The 23,595-nt window shown below is 34.1% G+C and overlaps 1 protein-coding gene across 1 annotated transcript; it reads left to right on the top strand.

Moving 5' to 3' along the window:
- Positions 1–7,702: 7,702 nt before the first annotated feature.
- LOC136985408 (heparan sulfate glucosamine 3-O-sulfotransferase 3A1-like) lies at positions 7,703–22,931 on the top strand. Its single transcript, XM_067282685.1, has 2 exons — positions 7,703–8,306; positions 20,795–22,931. Exons 1-2 carry the CDS (start codon positions 7,996–7,998, stop codon positions 21,411–21,413), a joined length of 930 nt encoding a protein of 309 aa, XP_067138786.1. The 5' UTR covers positions 7,703–7,995; the 3' UTR covers positions 21,414–22,931.
- The last annotated feature ends 664 nt before the right edge of the window (positions 22,932–23,595 follow it).

The raw sequence follows: 23,595 nt of genomic DNA, 5'->3' as shown, positions 1-23,595 counted from the left end.
TGTCAAACTAGAGAAACAAGAGCTGCACATTAAACAGTTTATCATTATCGCAGATCAGGAATTCTTCCATTGTAAAGCAAAGATACGCTACGAGATGATAATAAACAAGTGGCAATGGATATACACACCCAAAACAAGTAAAAAAAAAAGAAAATCGGTTGGGCCAACGCCCCATCCACGTCTCTTCTATTGTAATTAAGATGGTCGATAAAATATTAATAGGGAATATCTTATACAGATAATATACCGCTGGTAGAAACAATTTTTTGTTTACTTGACCTCAAATTTTTTGGATATTAATGCATCTTCGTGAGATTTACAACTATGATTGAATCATTTTCTTTTTAAAAAACTAATCATTATAACAATAGAGTTTATCTGTTAAAACTAAAGAATATATGAGATTATCGTAGATAAATGTTTCAAAAACATCATACATAATATATGAACAAATATGAAAGATATTTAAAGACAAAATTTTCCTACTTTTTATTTTTGAAATTAATTTATTTAAATGTTGACTTGTCAAAAAATTTGTTTTTCGATGATGCCTTTCTAATTTGATTTCGCTATTTTATGTTCTTTTTCCTAATTTTCAGATTTTTTCTCTTAATTTTATTGTGTTTCTCCCCCCCCCCAGTTTTCACTTTATTTTTCCACTTTTCATGCTTTTTCCTAATTTCTCATGTCTCATTTTACAATTTTCACGTTTTATTTTCGTGCTTTTCATATTCTTTTTTCTGATTTTCATACTCTTTTTCATAGGCCCGTGTGCAGAGTTTTAAAAGAGAGGAACTTCTAAAAAGTTATATTTTATAATCTAATAGAGTAACACAATACATGAATGGAAATAAAATAAATACAAAGTCTTACACAATACATTGTTTTATTAATAGAGTGACATTTCTCTGTTTGAATTGCCAAATAGGAGGGGTTAAACCCCCAAAACTTCTAATGTACATGGCCTAAATTTTACATTTTGTTTTTAACTTTTTATGTACAGTGTTTTTTCTAATTTTTTATATTATTTTCCTTTTCATGTACCGTTTGATCAAGTTGTTTATTTCCGGTTTCGTAGAAATGAACAGCTAAAGATCAAACTAGAAACGATCACACAAAAATTATTAATTTTTCAATTACTGTACTTTATCAAATCTACCCGTTTTCCATTAAATTTTCACAGAAGGGGATGGCAAGAGAATTGAAAACAATTGAAGACACGCGTTTCATAAACAATTATAACAGGAAAATTTGGAACGAGTGGGACAAATGGTTTGGCGTGGTTGGATGGGAACTGTCAAAAATCTGTAGCAAAAATAAGCCAAAATGATTTATTAATTTTCTGACAAGCGATAACTAATGAACTTTTACGGAGAGATGAAGAAAAGCAAGAAAAAAAAAAAAAAGAAGCAAGCTAGCGCCTTGTATTTTGTCATTGTGGAATCTCCATTCGCGTCCGGGAAGAGGAATGGTAAGAATAAAAAAAAAACAAAGAAAAAAAAATACACGGGCTTGTGTTTTACCGACCCCCTTTCAACCCTCCTATCAGATGTTAGCATCAGTCATTTTTCATTCTTCATGTTTTTTTCTGGTATCTTGGCTGAGGTGCTGGCTTCAATCCTGTATCTACCGTCACGTTACTGTGACGTTCTCACTTAGACAAGTTAGACAACTTTATTCGCGTTTTGTATTGACAACCTACAATCTTTTTCATCAATTTCGTATGAAAGTAGATCATTTATTCCTTTCCTTTTTTTATATTTTTCAATGATTAACACGAGATACCCCCTCGTAGCCATTTTCATTTTGGTATCACTTTACGACGTCAGATGGCGCTTCGAGTTCTGTCATCGGAAATCGATCTTTTTTCTTTGTAGGTTCAAGTAATGAATTTCGAGTTGTGTCGATTTTTTAGATAATTTTTTTAAGAGAAATATTAATAAAATTCCCGATTGGTTGAATTATTTTTGGAAATTTTAACTGTTTAGAAGAAAATAAATTTAGAAAAAGAACTTTGGGGTGTAAGTGGATAATATAAGAGGTTTTTGGCTACCGGGCGACGGATATTGCCGAATTTTATCGTCAAAGGACACGGGAATATAGGCGATAACTGGAAAGAGGAAATACACGTAACCGCGTGTAGTTCTGTAATCGTATCTGACCATAATGTGCTAATTATCAGAGAGACGGAACAGAGTTTCAGGAGGGTGGAAATCTCAGGGGTGTTCTTGTCTCTGTTAGTGAAGTATGGATAACAGATGGATTAGAACGTGTTTTGGACCACTGTAACCGGGAAAAGCGTAATTTATCGACTCTGTCCGACACACAATTCTCAAGAAGACGTCAGACAGATCCCAGACGACAGGTGAGCGGAATTTGACAGCTGCAAACTTAGCGATCTTAACTTCTATAGGAATGTTACAGGACAGTTTACTGGATGTTCACACGACGACAACTGTCGCGTGCCGCCAGTAACAGGGAAATAAAAACCCCCACTCGATTTTATATAGGGTTGTAAGTGACCCGTCAAATTTTGGAACTTCGAAAAAGATGCCTAAAGTATCGAAATTTAGTTTTTTGAAAAAGAACTCTCTTCAGAATCTCGTCTCAGAGTCGATATTTGTGGATAGGCCCTTCAAATATAGAAGGGAAAAGACAGGGTAGGAGCTCAGATAGAAAATCATTCACGTCATCTGTCACTTCAAACTGTTTCTCTCGATTCCTAAAAGGATCTTCGTAGTTTTGGATGGAAGAAGATAGTTTAGAAAAATCTTTAAAAGTTAAAGTCATAAAGGAAGAAGAAAAATGATTCTCACACAACTAAAAAAAAAAAAATAATAATAAAAAATACAGAATAATTGTAAATGCCTTCAAAATTTTCATAATTTCTCTAAACCAAAGACGGGGTAATGAGGATTTTATTAGATTAAATTCTACAAAATTCGAGAATCGATCAATGATGTCACAGCTGAATGAGAGCGTATCAAAATTACGTCACAGTTTCGTTTCTTCGACGTCACACTACTTATATCGACATCAGTTACCGGGGCAACAGAACGAACCGAAAATTGACACGTGACTCAATCAGTGCTACAGGAAATGGCGGTAATTCGGCATGTCAGTCGACAAATTGCTCGTCGTCTGCAGCTATTACTCATTAAGCTGGGCAACACACCTGATTCTACAGAATTTCATTTGGAGGTCAATAAAATCCTTAATTACGAATCGTCCCTATAAAAGCCGGAGCGCTTGGTCAAACATCACTTTTTTCCGAAATTGGATTTTCAAAAATTTCGATCCAATCGGAAATTACACACCGGAACAAAATATGCAATTTCTAGTTCTGAATATTTAGAAATGAATGCTATTTAAATGTTCAGAAATCAAGGGATAATAGAAAATTTTACGGATCTGTCACAATCAACTAGTAGGTCGTGAACCCCTCGTGAGTTAAATTCAAATACATTCTACGAGAAAGTTATAGAAAGTTGAGGAATTAAAGAAGCGAAACAAAAAGAAATTAAAGAGGAATAAAAGAAAGGATGCTTATAAATATAGACCCTGTTATAAAACTATTTTCCAAAATAATGTTAATTTGGGAACTACACGATGAGCAAGTGTCAGTGTGCATCTACTGTTTATTACAGAAGTATAACGTAGGTGCACTTTATAATTATTTTGTAAAAAGTTTGATCTCTATTCTGGATTATATAGAAATCCAGGATGTAAAATAGGGACTAAAAATCAAACCTAAAAAATTCGCCTTGCACCTTTATTAAGAGTACAAACGATACAATATATGTGAACAATGATTTTTGATCACACACGTAAAAAATTAGGATCTTAATTAGTCCCTACTTTGGATCCTGCAGAAAATTAGAATCGAAACTAGAGGCTAAAAACGGTTATAAATCAGTTTAATTAGAGACTAAATACCAGTAGTTCCCATTTGAAAGAGATTAGAGAAACACTAGCGTAGGATATAGGCGAATCGATCGATCACACACAATGAAGAAATATCAGATTTAAGCAATGTTTTGATCCGATTTAAATATTGGAAATTAATTGGAGAAAGTGACTCCCTACCCTCACTTATCGATAAAAAGTGAAAGAAAAAAGTTCTCCATCAAAAAAATAATTTATTTTTGCGACAGGACGAAATCCAATTACTTCTTGGCATTCTTGATTATTAAGACATTTTTAATTAAAAAAAAAGCGCAGATTCAATGATTGATTGGCAAGACTCATTTAGAGGGAGGCCCTCTGACACTTTCGAATACTTGTCACGGACCAATGGGAATGGCGGTTATAAAAGTCACTCTCGAGTAGATTTAGCTATAGATGAGTGAGTGAGGCAGATTGACAAATAAATTTCTTTCTCATTGTTAGTTCCCTTTTAAATTTCAATCGTTTCATCTCGGTCCTCTTCTGTCATTTCCCTTCATTGACGACGAGTAACCAGTTGGAAGTGGCAACGACTCCAATTTCTCCACATAATCAACTTATCTCTCGCCACCTCTTATCGGAAGAAGACTCTCTCGACTGTTGGATTCTGCGGAATTCGTAGCTATAGAAGTTATAAGATGGTAGTTAAAACACTTCACTGGAGGGTTCTCGGCTCAACTTGTTCTCTTCTATGGTCGGTTATCGAAAAACCCTCTAACTCGACTACAATTCACTTTGCTTCACACATTCGTTAATTTCCTGTAGTTCTGGCTAGAGCAGCTGTCCCACTTCAACAAATGTCTTCGTCTAAAAACACTTCTAATGTTTCATTCGATATTAAAAAAAGAAATTAAATTATGAAAATTTCCAACATGGTAACAACAAATTGGGATTAGTTCCAATTGGTTTTGTGTAGATCATCCTACGTCTAGTAGAACTATTCATTCTATCATCCTTCGTGCTTTATGAAATATTGATTATTAAAAATGATAGAATCATCTATTATACTTCGTGAAGTAGAAGACGATTCTATCATCTTTCGTGAAGTAAAACGGTGATTCTATCGTCCCTCGTCAAGCACGAGAGATATTCTATAATCCCTCATGAAATACCAAAGATTATTTTATCATTCCTTGTAAAGCACGACAAATATTCTAGCATACTTCGTAAAACAGAAAGACTGTTCTATCATCGTACTGAAGTAAAATGGCAAGCCTATCATTCCTCGTGAAGCAAGAAGTTATTCTTTCCTTCTTCTCTTCTACCATATTTCATTCGATATTAAAAAAGCCCTCGTGCATATCTCGAGCGAGATAAAAATCAACCAGGATTAGTTCCAACTGAGTTTTAAGTGAAGCCAACTTTTTTTTCTTTTAAATGGCGACGTACTCGAGTTGATAGTCTATCTTTAAAAATGCAAAATTCCTTATTCTTCTAAACAAATTCAGTAAGGATCTCACGTCTGAGAAGGAACGTTTATTTCCTGAACGAGATAAATGGTGAGTATTGGGATCTATCTAATTTCCTGTCCTTCGGGAGAGTCGAAGGTCATTGAATACCTTAAGAGGGAGCTTATCGTCTGGACAGCCTCATTGTCACGACTATTAATGAAACTGTACGATTATCTGAGTTTGTTCATCTGAAGAAATAAAGCTTCGTTATTAATCGTTTGACCTTCGGACATAAGTTGCTAGTGTAGTGGGACGAAGTGGGTGTGGACGTAGGTGATAATGCAGAAACGGCCTCGTCTGTACTAGGTATAACCTTAGTTAAGATAAAGAAATTATTTTCTATCGTCTAGAACTGTCGAAGCCGAAGTAACAAGTAATTCATAGTAACCTTGTCTTCCCTATATCCTATTTAGAAGACTAGTTTTAATCGAATTTCTTTTTTTTTAATACCCTACTTTCTTCGTCAACCTGAATTTAAATTGTTTATACCACCAAAATATGTCTTTTCCTAATGCACCTTTATTTCTATAACCAGAAAAAATTGATAAACGATTTTGCATTTTCGTGAGAAATCCGTCAGATTTCTAAGAATACCACAAACTGTAGGTTAAACGATTATCAATACTATATCATTCTTCTATTTTGTTCCCTCCCAAAGGAATTATTTGAGCTTTTTTTCTGGTGTTCTACTGTCGAAAATATCCCATTTTTGAAATTCTTTTTCTGCATAACCATTCAACAGACACAAGCCACGAAGGCGTTCGACCGACAATGGAAACGATACGCTCTAATTACTGACTCCATCAAAGAAGTCGAGACGAAGACCACTCCCAGAATTCAGAACGGAGTGCTTCTTATCTAATGGAACTTACTTAATTAATCACGTAATGGTGGCTTTATGGGCACCAATCTCGTCCTAGAAAGCTCATATAGGTTATACCTTTCCTTGAGAGACTAGCTCTTGGTGAAATATATAGTCCTATATATATATATATAACTTATATGTGTGTGACGTTATTCAGTGTACTGTATTACTCCTGTTATTAGATCGATCCTCCTTTCTGCTTCACGAAGAATGATGAAATAACTCTTCGTGCTCGACAAAAGATGAGAAAAATAATTCTTTGTATTTCACGAAGAATAATAGAATAACTTTCGTGCTTAGCAAAGGATGAAAAGAGAATCCTTCTGCTTTAGGAAGGATGACAGTTAGGGTAGGATAAGACAGAAGAGACTCATCCTTCTCTCACGAGGATGATATAATAACTCTCGTGCTTCGTGAGAAATGATAAAATAACCCTTCTACTTCATGAAGGATAATAGATAGCCCTTCTACTTCAAGAAGGATAATGTATAGCCCTTAACTTCACGAAGAATAATAAGATACTTCTCGTGCTTTGCGAGGAATGATAAAATAGTCTTTCTGCTTCACAAAGGTTGATAAGATAGCTCTAATACTGCACGAAGGAGGATAGAAGCCCTTCACGCTTTACGAAAATGATCGAACAAGCCATTAGGATTTCCCTTCTTCATAATGGTTTTATTGTTTTATTCAAGAGATCCAGACGGAGAAATAACGATTTAAAACGTATTCGCTCGTTACTTATTGTCTGGATTAAAACCTGTAACGACGCGAATCAGTTTGTTTTCGACTGGGTAGCTGCAAAGTCACTCACGCTAGGACACGTTTCGGGTAACCGAAAGATTTTTTTAACTTGATCGAATCACCTGGTGCATAAAAATCAGAACAAATATTGCATTAACCATATAAATATTGGAGACGAAGAATATCGTTCCACCTTTCGCCTATCGTCTCGCTGGCTGAGTCGACGTCACGTAAAGGGTTCGCGTATCGAAACGCCAAGTCACGCCACGTTTCGTGACCGAGGCGCTTTTCTAATATAGAAAGCGATCGGCGACAACAGACAGACTCATAGTTTACTTCGGGTCATTTTCTAATAACAGATAATTATCTTCTCTTCTAAGTCGTAGGAGCTTTGTTAAGGAAGGGAGTAATCACGTATCGAACGTTTGAGATAATTGCTTTCACGTTCTATTTTTATTTACGACGCGAACTTTGTAGTGTGACAAACCGGAAATAGCCCTACTTCTTACTAAAGCCGACATACCGGAAGTTGTAATAGAAGTAAAATAAATAATTAACCAATGAGGAAAATCGGAGGAGGTGGTGGCCAATAAACGACCCGCTGCCGGATAAACAGTTGTAATTCGACGGTGCTACATGCGTGACGTCATAAAAAAGCGCGAGATGGATGCCGCTCGACATTCGCTCGACTGCCGCCGGAGGCGCTGTCGGCGTCCAGATAGCAGTGTTGCTGCAGTAACGACCGGAGCCAGATCCACTCTTTAACTTTCAAAATGGAGTCGACGTCGAAGAGCGGCACGTGAACAAGGAGCGATGAAGTTTCCGAGGTCGGGTGCTCGGTGATGCTCCATCACAAAAGGCAACCGTACAGGAGTGGGTCGGCTGGCAGGACCTTGCTCCTCACCGTCTGTCTGTGTCTTTTGCTGTGTTACGTCGTGGTCGATCTACAGATGACGTGCTACCGTAACGCTAGCCGTAACGAAGAAGGTTCAAATGGCCACTACAAGCCTTCGAACCTGGAAATTTCGTCACCCACGCGGCAAGCTTTTCGAAGTACGTCGCAAATTATCGTCTCATCGGCGTAGTCGACAGACTCAGGACGATTACGACGACAAAATTGCCCTAGCGGTTAAAAAAGGCGCGGGGTTGCAACGTCGCCAGCCCGGAGCGATCATCATCGGCGTGAAGAAAGGTGGGACGAGAGCCCTCCTCGAATACCTCAGGCTACACCCGGACGTCAAGGCTCCCGGTCCGGAACCGCATTTCTTCGACCGGTACTACTACAAGGGCTTGGAATGGTACAGGTGAGTTGCTTCAGTTAACTCCTCCTCACAGCTGAAGCGTGTAACTTACCACGTGGATCAGTCGAAGGGTTCACAAGCCCTTTTGACAGATCCACGTGGTAGTTTTCATTCTCGTAACGCCACGTTCCATCGATTATTAAAAAGAATCGATGCTATTGGACCAAAATCGATTGAATCAACGATAGAACCTTGCCCATTTAAAAAAAAGGATGAACGTGTAAGGATTACAAATGCACCTCCCTTATCGACCAGGTGTCGTTCTACACGCGGCAATTAGAGATCTGTGCAGCTGGATGCGGTTCCTCTTCGTTTACCTCCCTTTATCTGGATTTGTGGTCATGGGACGAATTGTCCTCGTCCCGAATTAAGGCTCCAAAAGCGGAACTAATCGCGACGTTCCGAGGCTAATTCTCTATCGATTGATAACAATGAGCGCATTCTCTCCTCTGTATTCTTCCCTTTCATCGAATGCAAAAAATGGGTCCCGTAACAGGTAGGAGGGTGCGAAAAATTCGGCAGAGGTGAGAAAAGAGGCATCCATGCGGAAGAATAGCCTCCATTTTATTGTTCAAAATTACACAAAAAAAGGCTTATCATAATAGAAACAGGATAGAGAAGTAGAAAATGAATTTAGATTTAACTTTGAAAACTTAGATAAGCTTTAATGGGTTAAGGTAATTAGACGCTATTTTAGGATACTGTGGTATATATTAGCGTAATTAAAAGGCTAAAGATCACCTTAGAGAAACTAATTTAACATTTAATCCTTAAGCCAGTAATTCCCGCGACTGAACATGTATTGTTGAATAATAGATAATGTATTAAGGATTATCCTGCAAGTCCCTCAACTACTATTATTTCTATAATAGTATTGTTCTGTAAGCTACTAGACTCGTTAGTATTTTGTCATTGCTCCTATAATTTGAAGAATAGTAGAATAAAGTAAAAGGTAAATTAAAGGTTTCAACAACCCTTAATCTACACTATTCAGCATACCAGTTTTAAGTAATAGTATAACTCTTAATTCGCCAGTACATTAATTACTGTCAAGTTAAGAATCATCCTAGAAAAATAATGAATTGGGATTATTATTGAACCCAGTTCTTCGTAAATTCAAAAGCAACTGAACTTAATATTATTTTAAAGAAGAAAATGGATTTTAAGAATGGCATTATTAAAGTGTCGTTTTGGATTTTTATATGTACTGATTTATATGAAAATAATTAAAACGAGAACTTATAGTTACAGCAGAATTCAAATTTATGCTTTTATTTAAATTATTTTAAGTGTTGAACGATGAAAAACTTAAAAAAAATAATAAAAATTAGGCAGAATATACAGGCTATTCGCGTTGAAGTATAGATAATCGCGTAGATTTACGTTACGTGAAAGATTATACGATGTTCTATATCCTTTGGATCGGTTTATAGAACAAATCTTAAATAGATTAAACTCATTTTAAAAAGTTTTTCTTTGAAATTTGCAAAATCGAGCATAAATATTTAATTACGAACAGAATTACACAAATCGTTCTACTTGGAATATAACCTTCATATTGCATTGAAGTCAAGTAAAGTGTGAATAATCAAATTTAGTATTTTCTATTAAATAATGTAAAATATTTTATCTTTTTTTTATATTCTGGAGAATAATTTACGATACATTTACTTCTATTTATTCAATATTTTGAAGTGTTATTACGATAAAGATGCACATTATATGGAGTACTTTCTATAAACTCTATCCATTAACTGATTCAATCGTGCGAGAATCGATATTTTTCTTCGTTTCGACGAGATGTGGAAGCGATATTTTTCTTATATTCGATAGTTATCCATTTTTCCTCCGGACAAAAGCCGAGGATTGGTATTGCATAGGTGCTCAATTGAACAGACAAACATTACATAGGATACTGCAAAGTTTTGTCATACAAAAATTGGAATTCTGTGAGGCACATTTTATAAAAATTGGAGTTTCTCGTTTACAGAAACCGTGAGTTTACTTTCAATTCTTAAATTTACCGACAGTTTACCCGTAGAATGGAACAGAATTCATTTAAGTAACTCATATTCCATTTGTGGCACGGGGATTAGTAGAGTATGGAATATGTCTTGTTACTCTATTTATAGATCGATTTATTATAGAAATTCTGATTATTTTCTTCAGAAAAAACCCAGAATTTATTTTAATTTCTTTTCTGTTTATTCGTAACTCACCTGTAGAATCTAGAATGTGCTAGAACTAAATTTAAGTTACTCGTCTTCTAACTCCATTTGTGGCATGAGGATTAGTATGGTGTAGAATGTGTTTTATGTTCCTTTTTGTAGACGAATTTATTTATCAAAACAAGAAGATAGAATTCCGAGAATGGTCTGGATGACATAAAAAAAGTTTTTACAATTTGTTTATACTTGAACGAACTTCTTTTAAAGCAGAAAGATCAAAAATAGGACTCCAGATTAACGTCGAGTTTCATACATTTTAATGAAGTTATATCGACTATAACTTCAATTTTAATTCAAAGAAATGTTTAAATTAATTCCTAGAATTTCATAAAAAGTAAAAAAGCTGATTTTTTTAGCGAATTATTGCGTAACGATATACATTACACATGTCTATAGATTCTATAGATATAAGTTTATATTATAATACAAAGGTTGCTATGGATTAACAGGCAAATAATGTTATCTTTTTTGATAATTTATAGAAAAAATAATTATTATTTTAAATTAAAAAGCAGTATTTATAACGTCTATTAGTTGTTTAATCGTTACTAAAAGTTATTTTTATATTTTTATTGATACAAAACTTTCATTTTATACAGATGTAGGCCTATGTAAGTTATATGGAGAGGCTCAAAAGTCAAATTAACCGCGTTTAATCCAAACACCGGTAAACATGAATCATAAACTCAGTTTAGGAGACAGGACATCAATTTAGTCCTTGAATTTTTGGGTCACCCTGTGTATATCGTAACATTTCCTAGTCCCAGACGGAATAATGGCTTCGTAGTAAACATTCCAATGAATGAGAATTTATAAATTACTTTTTTCTTTACTACGGATATTTATATTAAAAAATGAAAAAAAGTTCTTTGTTGTCGGAATGTCTAGAGATAGAAATTCGATCTGAATTCGTGCCAACACTACGATAAGAGTGTTCAATTTAGAGGCCATACATGAAAAGTAACATCTGTCCAGTCATAAATATGATATATTCATCACTTTTAATTAATTTTTATTACTGATACTTTATTTTTCTTAAAATATTACATCTTCGGTGCCTTATAAAAATGATTTATATGGCTCAATTTAGTGATTCTTTTTTACTAATTCCTTCCCTTTTTGTATCATCTATATCGAATGTCTTAATGCTTCTTTATGGAAAAAATAGACTGATAATTCGAATAGTTTTTGCATAATTTAAAGCAAAATGTTTATTTTTAAACTAAATTTAATGTACTTTTAACCTGTCTATGCACTAAAGTATGCAAATTTGTTTAGTTTACGGCGAAGTCTCCTTCGATTTTGTGTTATGTACAATGATTCTAGGTTACACGATCGTGTTACATCTGTCTGACCATTAAAATTCTCATAAAATTGTACGAGCTACGAGTAAAACTGCCATTACGAGCTGTACTAGAGATTAATTTAGAATTTCGCTTGTAATTTGGCTCCAAAAAATGGTTTTTAGTTGGTCTACATCGATCAATTATCGGCGAGTTCTCGTGTATTGTTTCTTATTATTGACCTCAATCTTTGATTATGAGAGGAAGTCATACACACATGAAATTCCCTTCAAGTCCACTGTCAAAAGGTAGAACAGGTAAATGACCTCCAACAAAGCTGATCGAATTGAAAGAATTGTTGTACAGGGGCACGCTATAACAATTTTGCATGATTTTCCGCCATTATTAGTTCTTTATCATCAATTAAAGGTGCACTCGATCACCCTAAATAAGTCATAAATATGTTGCTTTTTTATAGCGCTGCATTGCTGTATAAATTCTTAAATTGAATTATATTATCTGTTCGTGTCGTCTAGACAGACAACTGATTATTTTATACGCTTTTCCCCGAGTGTAATCTACTGCTGAAGCATATGTCACACTCGCAAATATTCTCAGTAATATAAAAATTAGTCATAAAATTTACATAATAGTATAAGAGAAATATCATTAATACTGTGTGTTTGACTGTGCTCTAGTTCAATCAGTACTAATTGCAATTAGAAGAAAGAAGAGGCTTTTTCTTATTGACCATTTCCCTTCTTTCCTGGGCAATAATTCTTTCCATTAACACCATTCTGCTTTATCTTTTGCAATACTTTACTTATTCAATTCTTTGTTTCTTCTGCAGAACTTTTAATTACTTTATGGAGTAGGTCTTCTAACTAGTAGGTCGCGACCTCACAAACCGTATTTCTGATTAGTGTAATGTCAAAAGATTGAGAAGAACTACTCGAATAATTATTTGTATTATCTAATTAGCGAGTTATAATGTAACAAAAATAACTTTCGGATTTAAAACACCATAAAAACAAAGAGAATGTTTCGAATTTATCAATCTACAATTCAAGTTGTGCATACTAGAAGGTGTAGATTGTGTTATTTTTATGCAATCTATGCTTAATTCTATAGAAATCATGTTTCTCTTTATGCAAACTGTGCTCCTTTTTAAACACATGCTCAGTTGTATGAATAAATTGTCATTTTTATGTAAACTGTAGCTAGCTTTGCATAAATTAAACTTGCATCTGTGTAAAATATGCTCAATTTTATGTAAACTGTAGCATATCTGTAACTACCGCATAAACCTAGTTAGAACTAAGCTATCAGTCAGTAGTTACTGGTCTCACTTTTGTAACACAAGCTGATTAGCCAAGATACTATCAGGGAGAAGGTAGTAGGCAAACGTGATTTTTGTGTGAAATATCTGCATAGAGGACCATGCAGATGGGTGGCAGATGCTAGTAACTTAGTTTTTTTGAGTAATGCATCGAAGATTATGGCATAACCGTGAAGTACAGAGATTAGAAACGTCTATTTGTAGGATGATGTATTGGACATCGTGAAGGAAGATCTTGCTCCCGGCCGTTATCTTCCTCTTTATAACTAAGATAGCGACCAAAAAAACGCTAGATAAACCATATCTCACTTTTTTCCCTCGCAGAATTCAAGTTTCACACCTCCATCGCCTGCAGGAAATGGATTACAATGAATCTTTGTACTGTACACTTTATCCTACAGGAACACCATTAATTTCGATAATCAACGAGCAAGATGCTGCAACAAGTTAAATTTTTTTAAATTTATTCGACCTGGCATTGTTAAGAGGGTGTTTTCCTATCCGGGAGAGTGTTTTTCTGTGCAGAGATTAACATAAATACCAAATTGTTCGTCTGAAATTGCAATGGTACATTATGGAAATCCCCAGTTACACACATATTTCTTATTTGTGGAGACACATTTCTAGGTCCACATTCCTTCAGAGAGAATGCCGAACTATTCCTGTCCTTCTGTGGTACCCCCGTATCCGAATTTACAAGCAAATTACGTCATTCTCTCTCGGTTCCGTTCACAAACTTTACCAGAAAAGCAGCCAAGTGGATCGATGGCCTCTTTACTAATTTTCTCCTATCCGCGAGATGGAAAAGTACGAAATTTCCATCTTTGCTCTCGGATTTCCGACTTGGCACACTTTACAGAACAAGTTTAAATTTATGTCTAGGGATTAGATGAACCAAGAGTTCATGAATGATTAGGCAAAGTACCGACAGTCATTGTCAATTCTGTATAATTTGCGTGTCTAAAGAAAGAAAAACGTTACGGCCTCCACCAAATTCTTTGATTAATCAAGCGAGGAACGAGAACTAGGATCATACTAGACACGCGCGAAACTAGCGAGAAAGTCAATTTTCCATGTTTGGTGGCGCAGCGAAAGGCGAGACTCACCTTTGACCCGAATACGTCAGTTTGATTTCCTCGGGATGATGTCAAAGGGCAGAGCGATCGTTAAGGCGCTTTTCAGACAACTTGTCTGTCACGGTTCCAAAACCGCAGGTCAGAGGTGAATAAGAAAGGCGCAAAAGTGAAATCCGAAATGGTGTTGTCAGATAGTTTTAGAGAATTCGATTTTTGCGAGAATTCAATTTTTCCGTCACGCGTGTAAAACTAAACCCTCACGAAATGTCAGACACGGTCAATTGCACCCTCTTTAATTAGACGAAACGGGAAGACGTTGGCGTTGGGTAATTGTTTGAGTTAGATCTATCTCGTTATAAAGTATGCCAACTTTCCCTCTGGACTTATACCTAGGCTATATCCTTAAAACATTAGGTTTTAGTCTTTAGTACTAAGAAACTTAATAGGATTGTCAGTCGGTGGGTGAAGATGCCGACTTTTTCCTTGATTACGTCGTACATTAATCTCCTCTTTTATAGAGCTATAATCTGTCTAGCTTTGGCACTTCGATCGTAATTCTTAGGTTAAAGTCTTTCGACAATACACAATAACGTTTGTGAGCGACTTGAACGAAAATCAATGAAGGTACTCCACAAGTTTGACTTCACGTCTTCGAGTAAATAGAACAATTTTTATTGAGATTCGAGATTCTTGCCAGAAAGTAAGTTTTTCTATTGAAAATTTTGATACAATTTTATTATTTCGACAAAATTTCAAACAGAATTCCTTTCTGTAACAATTTAATAAACCTATATTTACGTAGAATTCCATTCTTTAAACTGAACTGTTCAGGAGCTGACTTCTAAATTTGGAAATTTTTATTATAAATTGATCGTTAAAAGTTAAAATTTATGAAATTATCTTTTTTTTTCTATTAAAGTCTCCATACGATTTTATTTTCAGACTACTAAATACTCACTAGAAGGCTGTAGAAGATAATACATGCAGCAAGCAGCCTTCAGCTTTATCCATTGATGAAGACAAGATACCTTCATCGATAGGTTTATCGTCTATCTTTATGCTGTTTTAAGGCATCACTGCTGTTTCTAAAGAATCTACCATCAGTAGGTCTCTCAATAGGAGTCTCAACGTAAGCATTAACATTAATGGACGTCTTAAAACGTCAATGAAATCTAGGTATCAATAGGTCTCTCAATAATGTTGGAATCAGTAATTCACTCAATAATAGTCTCATTAACATCAACGGATACCTAGACTTCATTTATTGATGAATTCATCGATAAATGAAATCTAAACATGTAAATTTAAACCAGAGTTGAACTTTTTAATGTTATAAATCAGCATGTAAATTTACAAATAGGTTACTTTAAAAAAAAGTCCACCAACAGAAGAAATATTCTATAAATTTATATAGAAACCTCATAATTCTGGACATTAAGCCATTTGTAAACAGGGAGAAGAAGGAACACACAAGGTAAATGTTGACAAAAGTACAACTTTATCTTGGATTTTTCACTGTTTGTCACTTATCTGTTCTCTATTGTTTCACAGTGCAAACTTGTATTATTGAAAATTCTGGAAAAAATAGATAAGCTAGAACCGTAAAGTTCACTAGAGGATAACTTAAGATAACGTTATCCTATTTCACGTATAAATATTTATACCAGTTATAAAAAAAATCACATAACTACATCATACTCTACAGACTTTGTTTAGTCTTTCGTCCCACCTAAAGATTTATTATTGTTTTTACTTTATAAAAATTAAATTATGAGTTTTCGAGGACAGACAGGTCGACGGACCGGTCTATTGCGCTGGTGGTGTTATTAATATCTACCGGAATCGAGTGCCACACCTGCTAACTAAACACGTATATGACTCATTCGAGAATCACTGAAAAGTGTGAGCCAACTGCAAAAAAAAAAAAAAAAAAAAAAATATGTGCCAACCGCTAAAGGTCATAACATATTGATGACCATAATTTGTAAGTGCCTTATGTGAGAACAACCATCTGGTGTTAACGAGTGAGCGACAGGTGTTTGAATGTCTGAAAAAAACGCCTTGACCGAATCGAATAACCTCAAAAATCATCAATTTCGAATTAATATGGCGAGTTTTTTTTTATTATTTTTTTCGTGTGTTTCATCTCATTAGCCATAATGGGGGTTATCTTGGATAACTCGTAATGCGTGGTGTAACTTTACCTCATTTAGGGGTCATCATACTCGGTTGAACATCCCAAACAGATGAGTGTTGTTCTCGGTGTGTTGTTATGAATTTGGCATCGTTCTTTACTTTCCGTGTTGAAGTCTGCAATAAAAGGCGTTCAGCGTAACGTGGTGATGTGCAACGTGACATATCGTCTATAAATTACGTTATATAAGCTGTGAAACGAGCTGATAGCTAAATTGGATGTTATAAAAGCAATTTATAGTTATAATAATTACTTTGTTTTACTATTTTATTGTCACAAGCTTAATTTTTGCGTTTTTAGACACGAAATTGTCTTAATTTTAGCTAAAATAGCTAAAAAATAGGTTGTTATAACGAAAAAAATCTACACAGAGTGCAAATAAAGTTGATAGCCTATCTAACTAACTTAATAATATTTATTCCTCATCTAAAGAGTAAGAATAAATACATTTAATTTCACACAGGATCTGAATCCATGTCCTTTCGTTACACACTAAAAGACGTGGGTTCAGACCCTTGGCAAGTATTTTATATAAGAATTTCATATATTAGTTTTCTGACAGTAGTATTTAAAATTTTTAGCTAAAATAGATTGTAAAACAGCTTAAAACTTTTTAATAGAATGTATGAAGTTGTTGGCCTGATCCTAGTGTGTTTGTTTATTTTCATTCAGAATAAATGTTTATTTTTGTTTAAGATCCGAACACACATCCTTTAGCAATACACTATTTGTAACTTAGTAACTCACGTGCTAGATTTACATTTTTTATATTGTTATCATCAAAATAATCTAGTATAAAAAAAAAGAAGAGTTCATCTTCCCGAGTATTGAAATATGGCCAAATTATTCTTTTTTAAAGAATTTAAATGACTTTTTAAGTGTCTAAACGAATATTTTGTCACCTTATCCATCAGATTTAAAAGAATCTTAGCGGTATTCGCAATTTATGCCTCATAATTACATAACTTGTAACGTGATGAATGATGAATAACTTCAATGGTTTATAATATTATGGGATGCAAAAACACTGACCTAGAAATTTAATTTAAATGAACGACAGTGAAGATTTTCTATTACGTAAGCAATTAATTAAAGAGCAATTTTAAAGCTTTAAAACATAATTGAATTATTAAATTGTTACTGAAGAAACTGTAAGTTATTACATAAAACAATTAAAAAGAATGAAAATATGGTTAAATAAGTGTCAATTTTTATATCAAAAGTATTTTATTGGCATGTTGACGTCTAATAAACATAATATTTTAATAGAAAATGTATGTCAAAGTGAGAACCGAATCCATAACATTAATAATTATTCGTAATCTGAATGCAATTAGTTTGGATTTCATGTATTGTTCATAGACCCGGGTTCGAATCCAAATCCAGGAAACTTGTTTCATCAAGAAAAACATGTCTATGCATTTAAATACTAGCATACACTTCGAGAAGTGCACTTTAATAAAGTGTTAAGTGTTATTTATGTTCTAAAACTAGATCTATAAATTTAATTTACAATATATTTAACATCTTGTGGAAAGAATTAATCAATTGAACGCCGTCTGTTCCACAAGAATGGAAAGCGTAAACAAACAATTTAATATATCAAAAGCCGTCTCTATAGAAATAAACACAATTAATCTCAAATTCGATCCGAACCTACGACCTTTAAGCAATGCACTCTGCACTTTGGTATCTTCCTTTACGTCGGCATCTATTTTATATATAAGATTTACGATTTGAATAATGTTTATTGTCAAAATCAATTATTTATTTAGAACATGAACATACGAAGTTGTTTCGCATTTCATTAAAGACTTGTTTCTATCACGAGGCTGTTATGGAAACCATAACTCAATATAAACAAAGCGAGACAGAAACGTGTGTTTAGTGGAAATTGGATCGAACCCACACCCGCATATTCTAACTAGTTAAACTATTCATTTTGTATTATTCTCAAATGGTAATTTCAAAATAGGGAAACAAATGGGTAGCAAGCAATAGGGATCCGAACCCATGTCCATTGACTTAACCTGTTTGAGACCTATTCTATCTTATCTTCTAATAGGTCTCTTAACCTGAAAATAGTTTTAGAAACGCTGTTAGTCATTCTCTAATGTTCCATTCATTGAAACGGGATAAAGAATAGTTGGCAGGAGATGTTCCCATTAACCTCTGTATTTAATGTTTAGTGTGGACTGTGTTCAACAAGCGGTGACGAACGACCTTCACTGACAGTTTTACAATCATTCGCACTCTATTTCCAATTAACTTTACGACTTGATTCTGATTAAGTGCTTTAAAATGAGTGAAGTCTCACTTAATTGCCTTACAAATTTAACAATTTCTAATAAATTCTTAACAAGTCAAACTTTATTAACTTGTCCTTTACCAAAAATGCTTCCAAATGAATACAAAATGAATGCAAAATGTGCTCTAAATTCATTTATTTTAAGAGATAATTAGACATTCCTTTATTACTTGATCCTCAAAAGTAGTTAAATCCTCTTTGTAGCTGTGAATTTTTTCGAAATTTTTAGAAGTAAATTTAAAGCATCAACACTTTACAAATGAGTGATTAGGCAAGTGGCCAAGATTTTATTTATTCTGCAGCAAACATTCCGCAAGAATGACAAACTTCTCGATTGTTATCCTAGAAAAATTTTATCACAGTTTTGTTAATTGGCAGATCCTTCAGGCTATGATACAACTAAAGTGATCAACTATCTGAAACAGTAATCAACACCTCAACCTTTTTCTAATGATCCGAGTTGATTTAATGCTTTGTTTAACTAATTGAAAGTAATTCTATGTTGAAAATTGTAAATAAAAATATTTTTTGAATCGTATTTTTCTAAGAATGCGCCCGTTTTTCACATTTTTATAATAAGAAACTGTTTTGACAATTCAAACATTTAGCGTGTACGCGTGTCGCGATAAGAGATTTTAACATTTTTCAGCTGTTGTTAATCATACCCATATATTTTTTAAAGTAAAATGGAATTCTAAAAGGATCTTCGGTTCCTTTAAGCAGTTTTTTTGAGTCGTTTATGTCGAGAAAGCTCCCCCTTTTTTTATTTTTTATGATTTATATGCTTACATCTGGTAGCAGTTTGTCTACGAAATTCCCAACGTGGTGGGTGTTCGACTGGAACCTTCTTCTCGATTATTAGGACAATGACTTTTCTAAGTATCAGTACTATATGACAAACTGAAAAATACTTAAGTATTATCGTTATCATTAAATTTAATTATAATTATTTTGCATAAATTCCTACCGAAGTGCTTCTGAAGTACCCACGTTGCAATTCACTCCAGTGAGTTATCTTGAGATTGAAGATGGAGTAGATTCGTTGCTAGTCCAAATTCACTAAACTTTCTATCGATTGAGCGTAAATAAAATTATCTAGACAGATCTAATTACTGTTTCTCTATAAATTTCTAGAATGCCATTCTTGTTGGATACTTTTAACGATTTTAAAATTTATAGTTGGAAGTCGGAAACTATGGTTCTGTCTGCATGGTGATTTAATGAAAAACACACACAGAATAGATTATCTTTATCTTGAAAACTTGTGTAAAAACGCCAAGTTAACCGGAAATAAGCTACGATCATCAATTCCCTTAACAGCGAGCTGGAAACATTTAACTCTTAAGATGATAAGTTAATTCCATCGTTCTCCGGCTACTTAATGAAACGTCTGTCGACATGCGGGGCGTGATTAATCACTTGTATGTGGCACCCTCCGCATTAACACGTGACTGCATTAGACACCCGTAGTTGTGTGGCTATGTTGCTCACAATAGAATAATCTGGCTCTGACGAATCATAAATCACCAATGTTTGTAAGAATTATGGAGTGCAACTTGAAGCATTCGCTCAGGTTTTTTTTTTCTTCTTCTTCTTTCTTAACTTTCTTAAGACGTATTAATTGATTTTGGTGATAAATTATATTTTTAAATTAAAAATTCTTTAAAATTGTACCAAAATATACGAATTTGTAGTCGTTTTAGTCCATTTCTTATCGGTTCAGATTCGTTATCGAGTGGCACTATGTACGACAAGTTCTGGTTATTAACGATCAATCAGTCAATTAATCACTCTGTATCATTTGATAGTTATAAACTTCAAAAAATATCAAGTATTTTGTATGTTTTCTTCATCAAAATACAATTTAAATTTTTTAAAAAATCTTATAAAAAATAATTCTTTCATGCCAGTTTACCGAAAATCAATTATTAATAACGCAGTTTTATGTGTTGCTTGCACGTGTTTTAAGCGTGAAATTATTTGTGTTTTTTTAATTTATGGTGTTTTTTTAATAGTTTTGAAAGCAATTAAAGCAATGCTAATGAGTTATTTTTCTTTTTTAGGAAACAAATGCCACTAAGCTATCCGCACCAGATGACTATAGAAAAAACGCCTAGTTACTTCGTAACTCCAGAGGTTCCCGCTCGTCTACACAATATGTCACGCGACATTCGATTGTTAGTGGTGGTGCGTGATCCCGTTACGCGTGCTATATCAGACTATACTCAGGCTGTAAGTAAACGCCACGACGCGGGTACCTTCGAGGCTATGGCATTCTTGAATGGGACCACGGGTTTAGTGGACACGTCGTGGAGTGCTATTAAAATCGGTGTCTATGCCAGACATTTGGAAAGATGGCTGCAATACTTCCCACTCAAACAATTCCACTTCGTTAGCGGCGAGAGACTCATCAGCAATCCAGTGCTGGAAATGAGCAAAGTGCAAGATTTTTTAGGGTTAAAGAGGTATATCGGAGAGAAGCATTTTTCTTTCAACTCGACCAAAAAATTCCCTTGTTGGTGGAAATCTGAAGACAGCGTTATACCTCATTGTCTGGGTAAGACCAAGGGTAGGTCGCACCCTTTCATCCATCCAGCATCTGTGCAAAGACTTCGCGATTTTTATCGTCCATTCAACATGAAATTTTATAGGATGGTCGGCCAGAATTTCAATTGGCCCTGATCGATTTCCGTCCTTCTCTACAAAGAACTTGAGTGTATTCGCGATCACTCGACTTAAAAAAAGTGCCAAATTATTCAAGAACAACTTCTCTCGAAACAAAACTGGCTTCTCTGTTGGCTCCGAGAACTTAACTTTAAATTTTCTTTGTTGAATAAGAAAGGGGCAATTTCAGAACCAATCAAAACTCACCATCTATTGAAATTCACACTCCATTTTAAACTTTATTTATATACATTTCCGGCCAAGTAAATCTCCAAATCAAAATTGGCTCATATGAAATTTAAGAAAGTGAAATCGAGTAGAGAACTTTGATTGATATTCCGAGCTTTTATATCAATAGAAAAACATTGTTTAGGTTGAGCTCGAGAATCTCAGATCAAGAGAAAATGTTGTTTGAGATAGACTAGACTCGCAAAAAGTCAAAAAGTTTTGAGGTGTTTGAGAAATGAGAGCCTCAGATTAAATAGAACACATGATTTAAAGTGAAACTGAGCTTGAGGTACGGATCTCATATCAAATCGGAAAACATTGACGTGAAACCAGAGAGCCTCGTAAAACGGAAAACATTATATGAGGTAAGACTGAACCTCATTGTTGCAGAGTTAACTAAGAAACAGGAGGAAGAACAAGAATTTCCTGAAAGTAGAGTAAACTACTTTGAGGAAATTTCTTTTAATCTCTCACAACTCCAAATTAAAGAGGAAAGTAAATGGTGTAAGTAAATTTAAAGTGGCTTTTGTTTGAAGAGGCCCGTTAGAGAACTGCCCGAGGATGGACTTACGGGTTGATCTCAATCAAAGCTGTATTTATTATTTTACTGTATAGAAAAAAATTCGCGTAATAATTTATTTTAAGATTAGGGTATTGTTCTCTTAGCAAAAAGGTCCAGACGGCAATTGAGGGTTGTTTCTTCTATAACATTATTCCTTGAAAGGTCGAAGGTGGACAGAACAGACAATAAAGTGCTTCTCGCTCCGAGATTCTCCATCCACGAATGTAAAAGGTCAAGTAGATTCTACCCGGAGCCTTGGTGATGTAAATGCACAACACACGACTATAAATGACAAATTCCCGGCTTTACACTGACTTTTATACCTGAGTTATCGTTCTTTTTGAATCGGGAGGATGTTTTTTGAGCAGTGTAATACGTGAAAAACGTTCTTCCTCTTGTTATTTTGCGTGCAAAATTGTAAATTTTACACTCGGAAATTTATTAACTAGTAAACCACTGTAGGGTAATTCATAGAGAGGAAACCAATTGGTTAGATTGAGTTCTGTCATCGGAAAAATTATCTTATGGCTGTTTGCGAGACGGAACTGATTATTATTTTTTTATATATTCCTAGTTTTTTCCTTCAGAGAAGCCAGTTATGTAGGCAGAAGAATTCAGACGATTTTCATCACGTTGCGAGAAGTGAGCACCATCCTGCCAAAAAGGTAGATGTCCTACCAGAAATAGATGCTAGTTTGTACCTTGTCAGTTCTGTTTGAAAAGAATATATTTCTGTTAATCAATAATTTGTGTGCTTGTTTTCTTTTATTATTTTTAAATCTAAACATTACGTCACAACGACAAAATTCCAATTATAAATAATGATTTTTCCTCTAAAATCTCGAGCCTATTCAACTTCTTTGATCAAGTAAAAAATAAAATATTCATCATTAATTTTATTTTTTATATTTTATAAATTTAAAAAAGAAATATGAAATTAATCTTCTAGTTCTATAGTTTATAAATAAAAGAATTTTTAGAAGGAATTTCTAAAAAAAATACGAGAGTGTCTCGTTAGGTGATGTTTTGATATAAAGTTTTATAAAGTTAAACGTTTTAACATAAAAAAATATTTTTTTAAATAATTTAATTAAACTTTTGAGGAGTTATTTTAAGCTTTTGTACACAATAATCAATCGTGTGTATTGGGCTTTCAAATGAAAGAAGCCTAAAATTATAAACAATAATTTATGAAGGAATCTCAGTGTTTTGGCCTAGGGCTTTAATTGTAACATATATAATTAATTTTGTTTTTTTGGTACAGTACTAAGATGCTATTGAAGCAAAGTTGGTACGGAAGTATTTGATCGCAGAACGTTACTAATACCAAAACGTTTACATCAACAGTATCGTGTATCTTACATAGGTATACGATAATTCACACCTCAATAGAATTGCATAAAGATCCTC

The sequence above is a fragment of the Centruroides vittatus genome, unplaced genomic scaffold (genome assembly GCF_030686945.1).
Source record: "Centruroides vittatus isolate TY-2023 unplaced genomic scaffold, ASM3068694v2 contig_964, whole genome shotgun sequence".
Lineage (NCBI taxonomy): Eukaryota > Metazoa > Arthropoda > Arachnida > Scorpiones > Buthidae > Centruroides > Centruroides vittatus.
This window is presented reverse-complemented; position numbering and strand designations above follow the sequence as displayed.

Coding starts and splice junctions, on each gene's coding strand:
- LOC136985408 (XM_067282685.1), top strand. CDS start 7,996: ATGGCCACTACAAGCCTTCGAACCTGGAAATTTCGTCACCCACGCGGC. Junction 8,307..20,794: donor AAGGGCTTGGAATGGTACAG/GTGAGTTGCTTC, acceptor TTTCTTTTTTAG/GAAACAAATGCCACTAAGCT.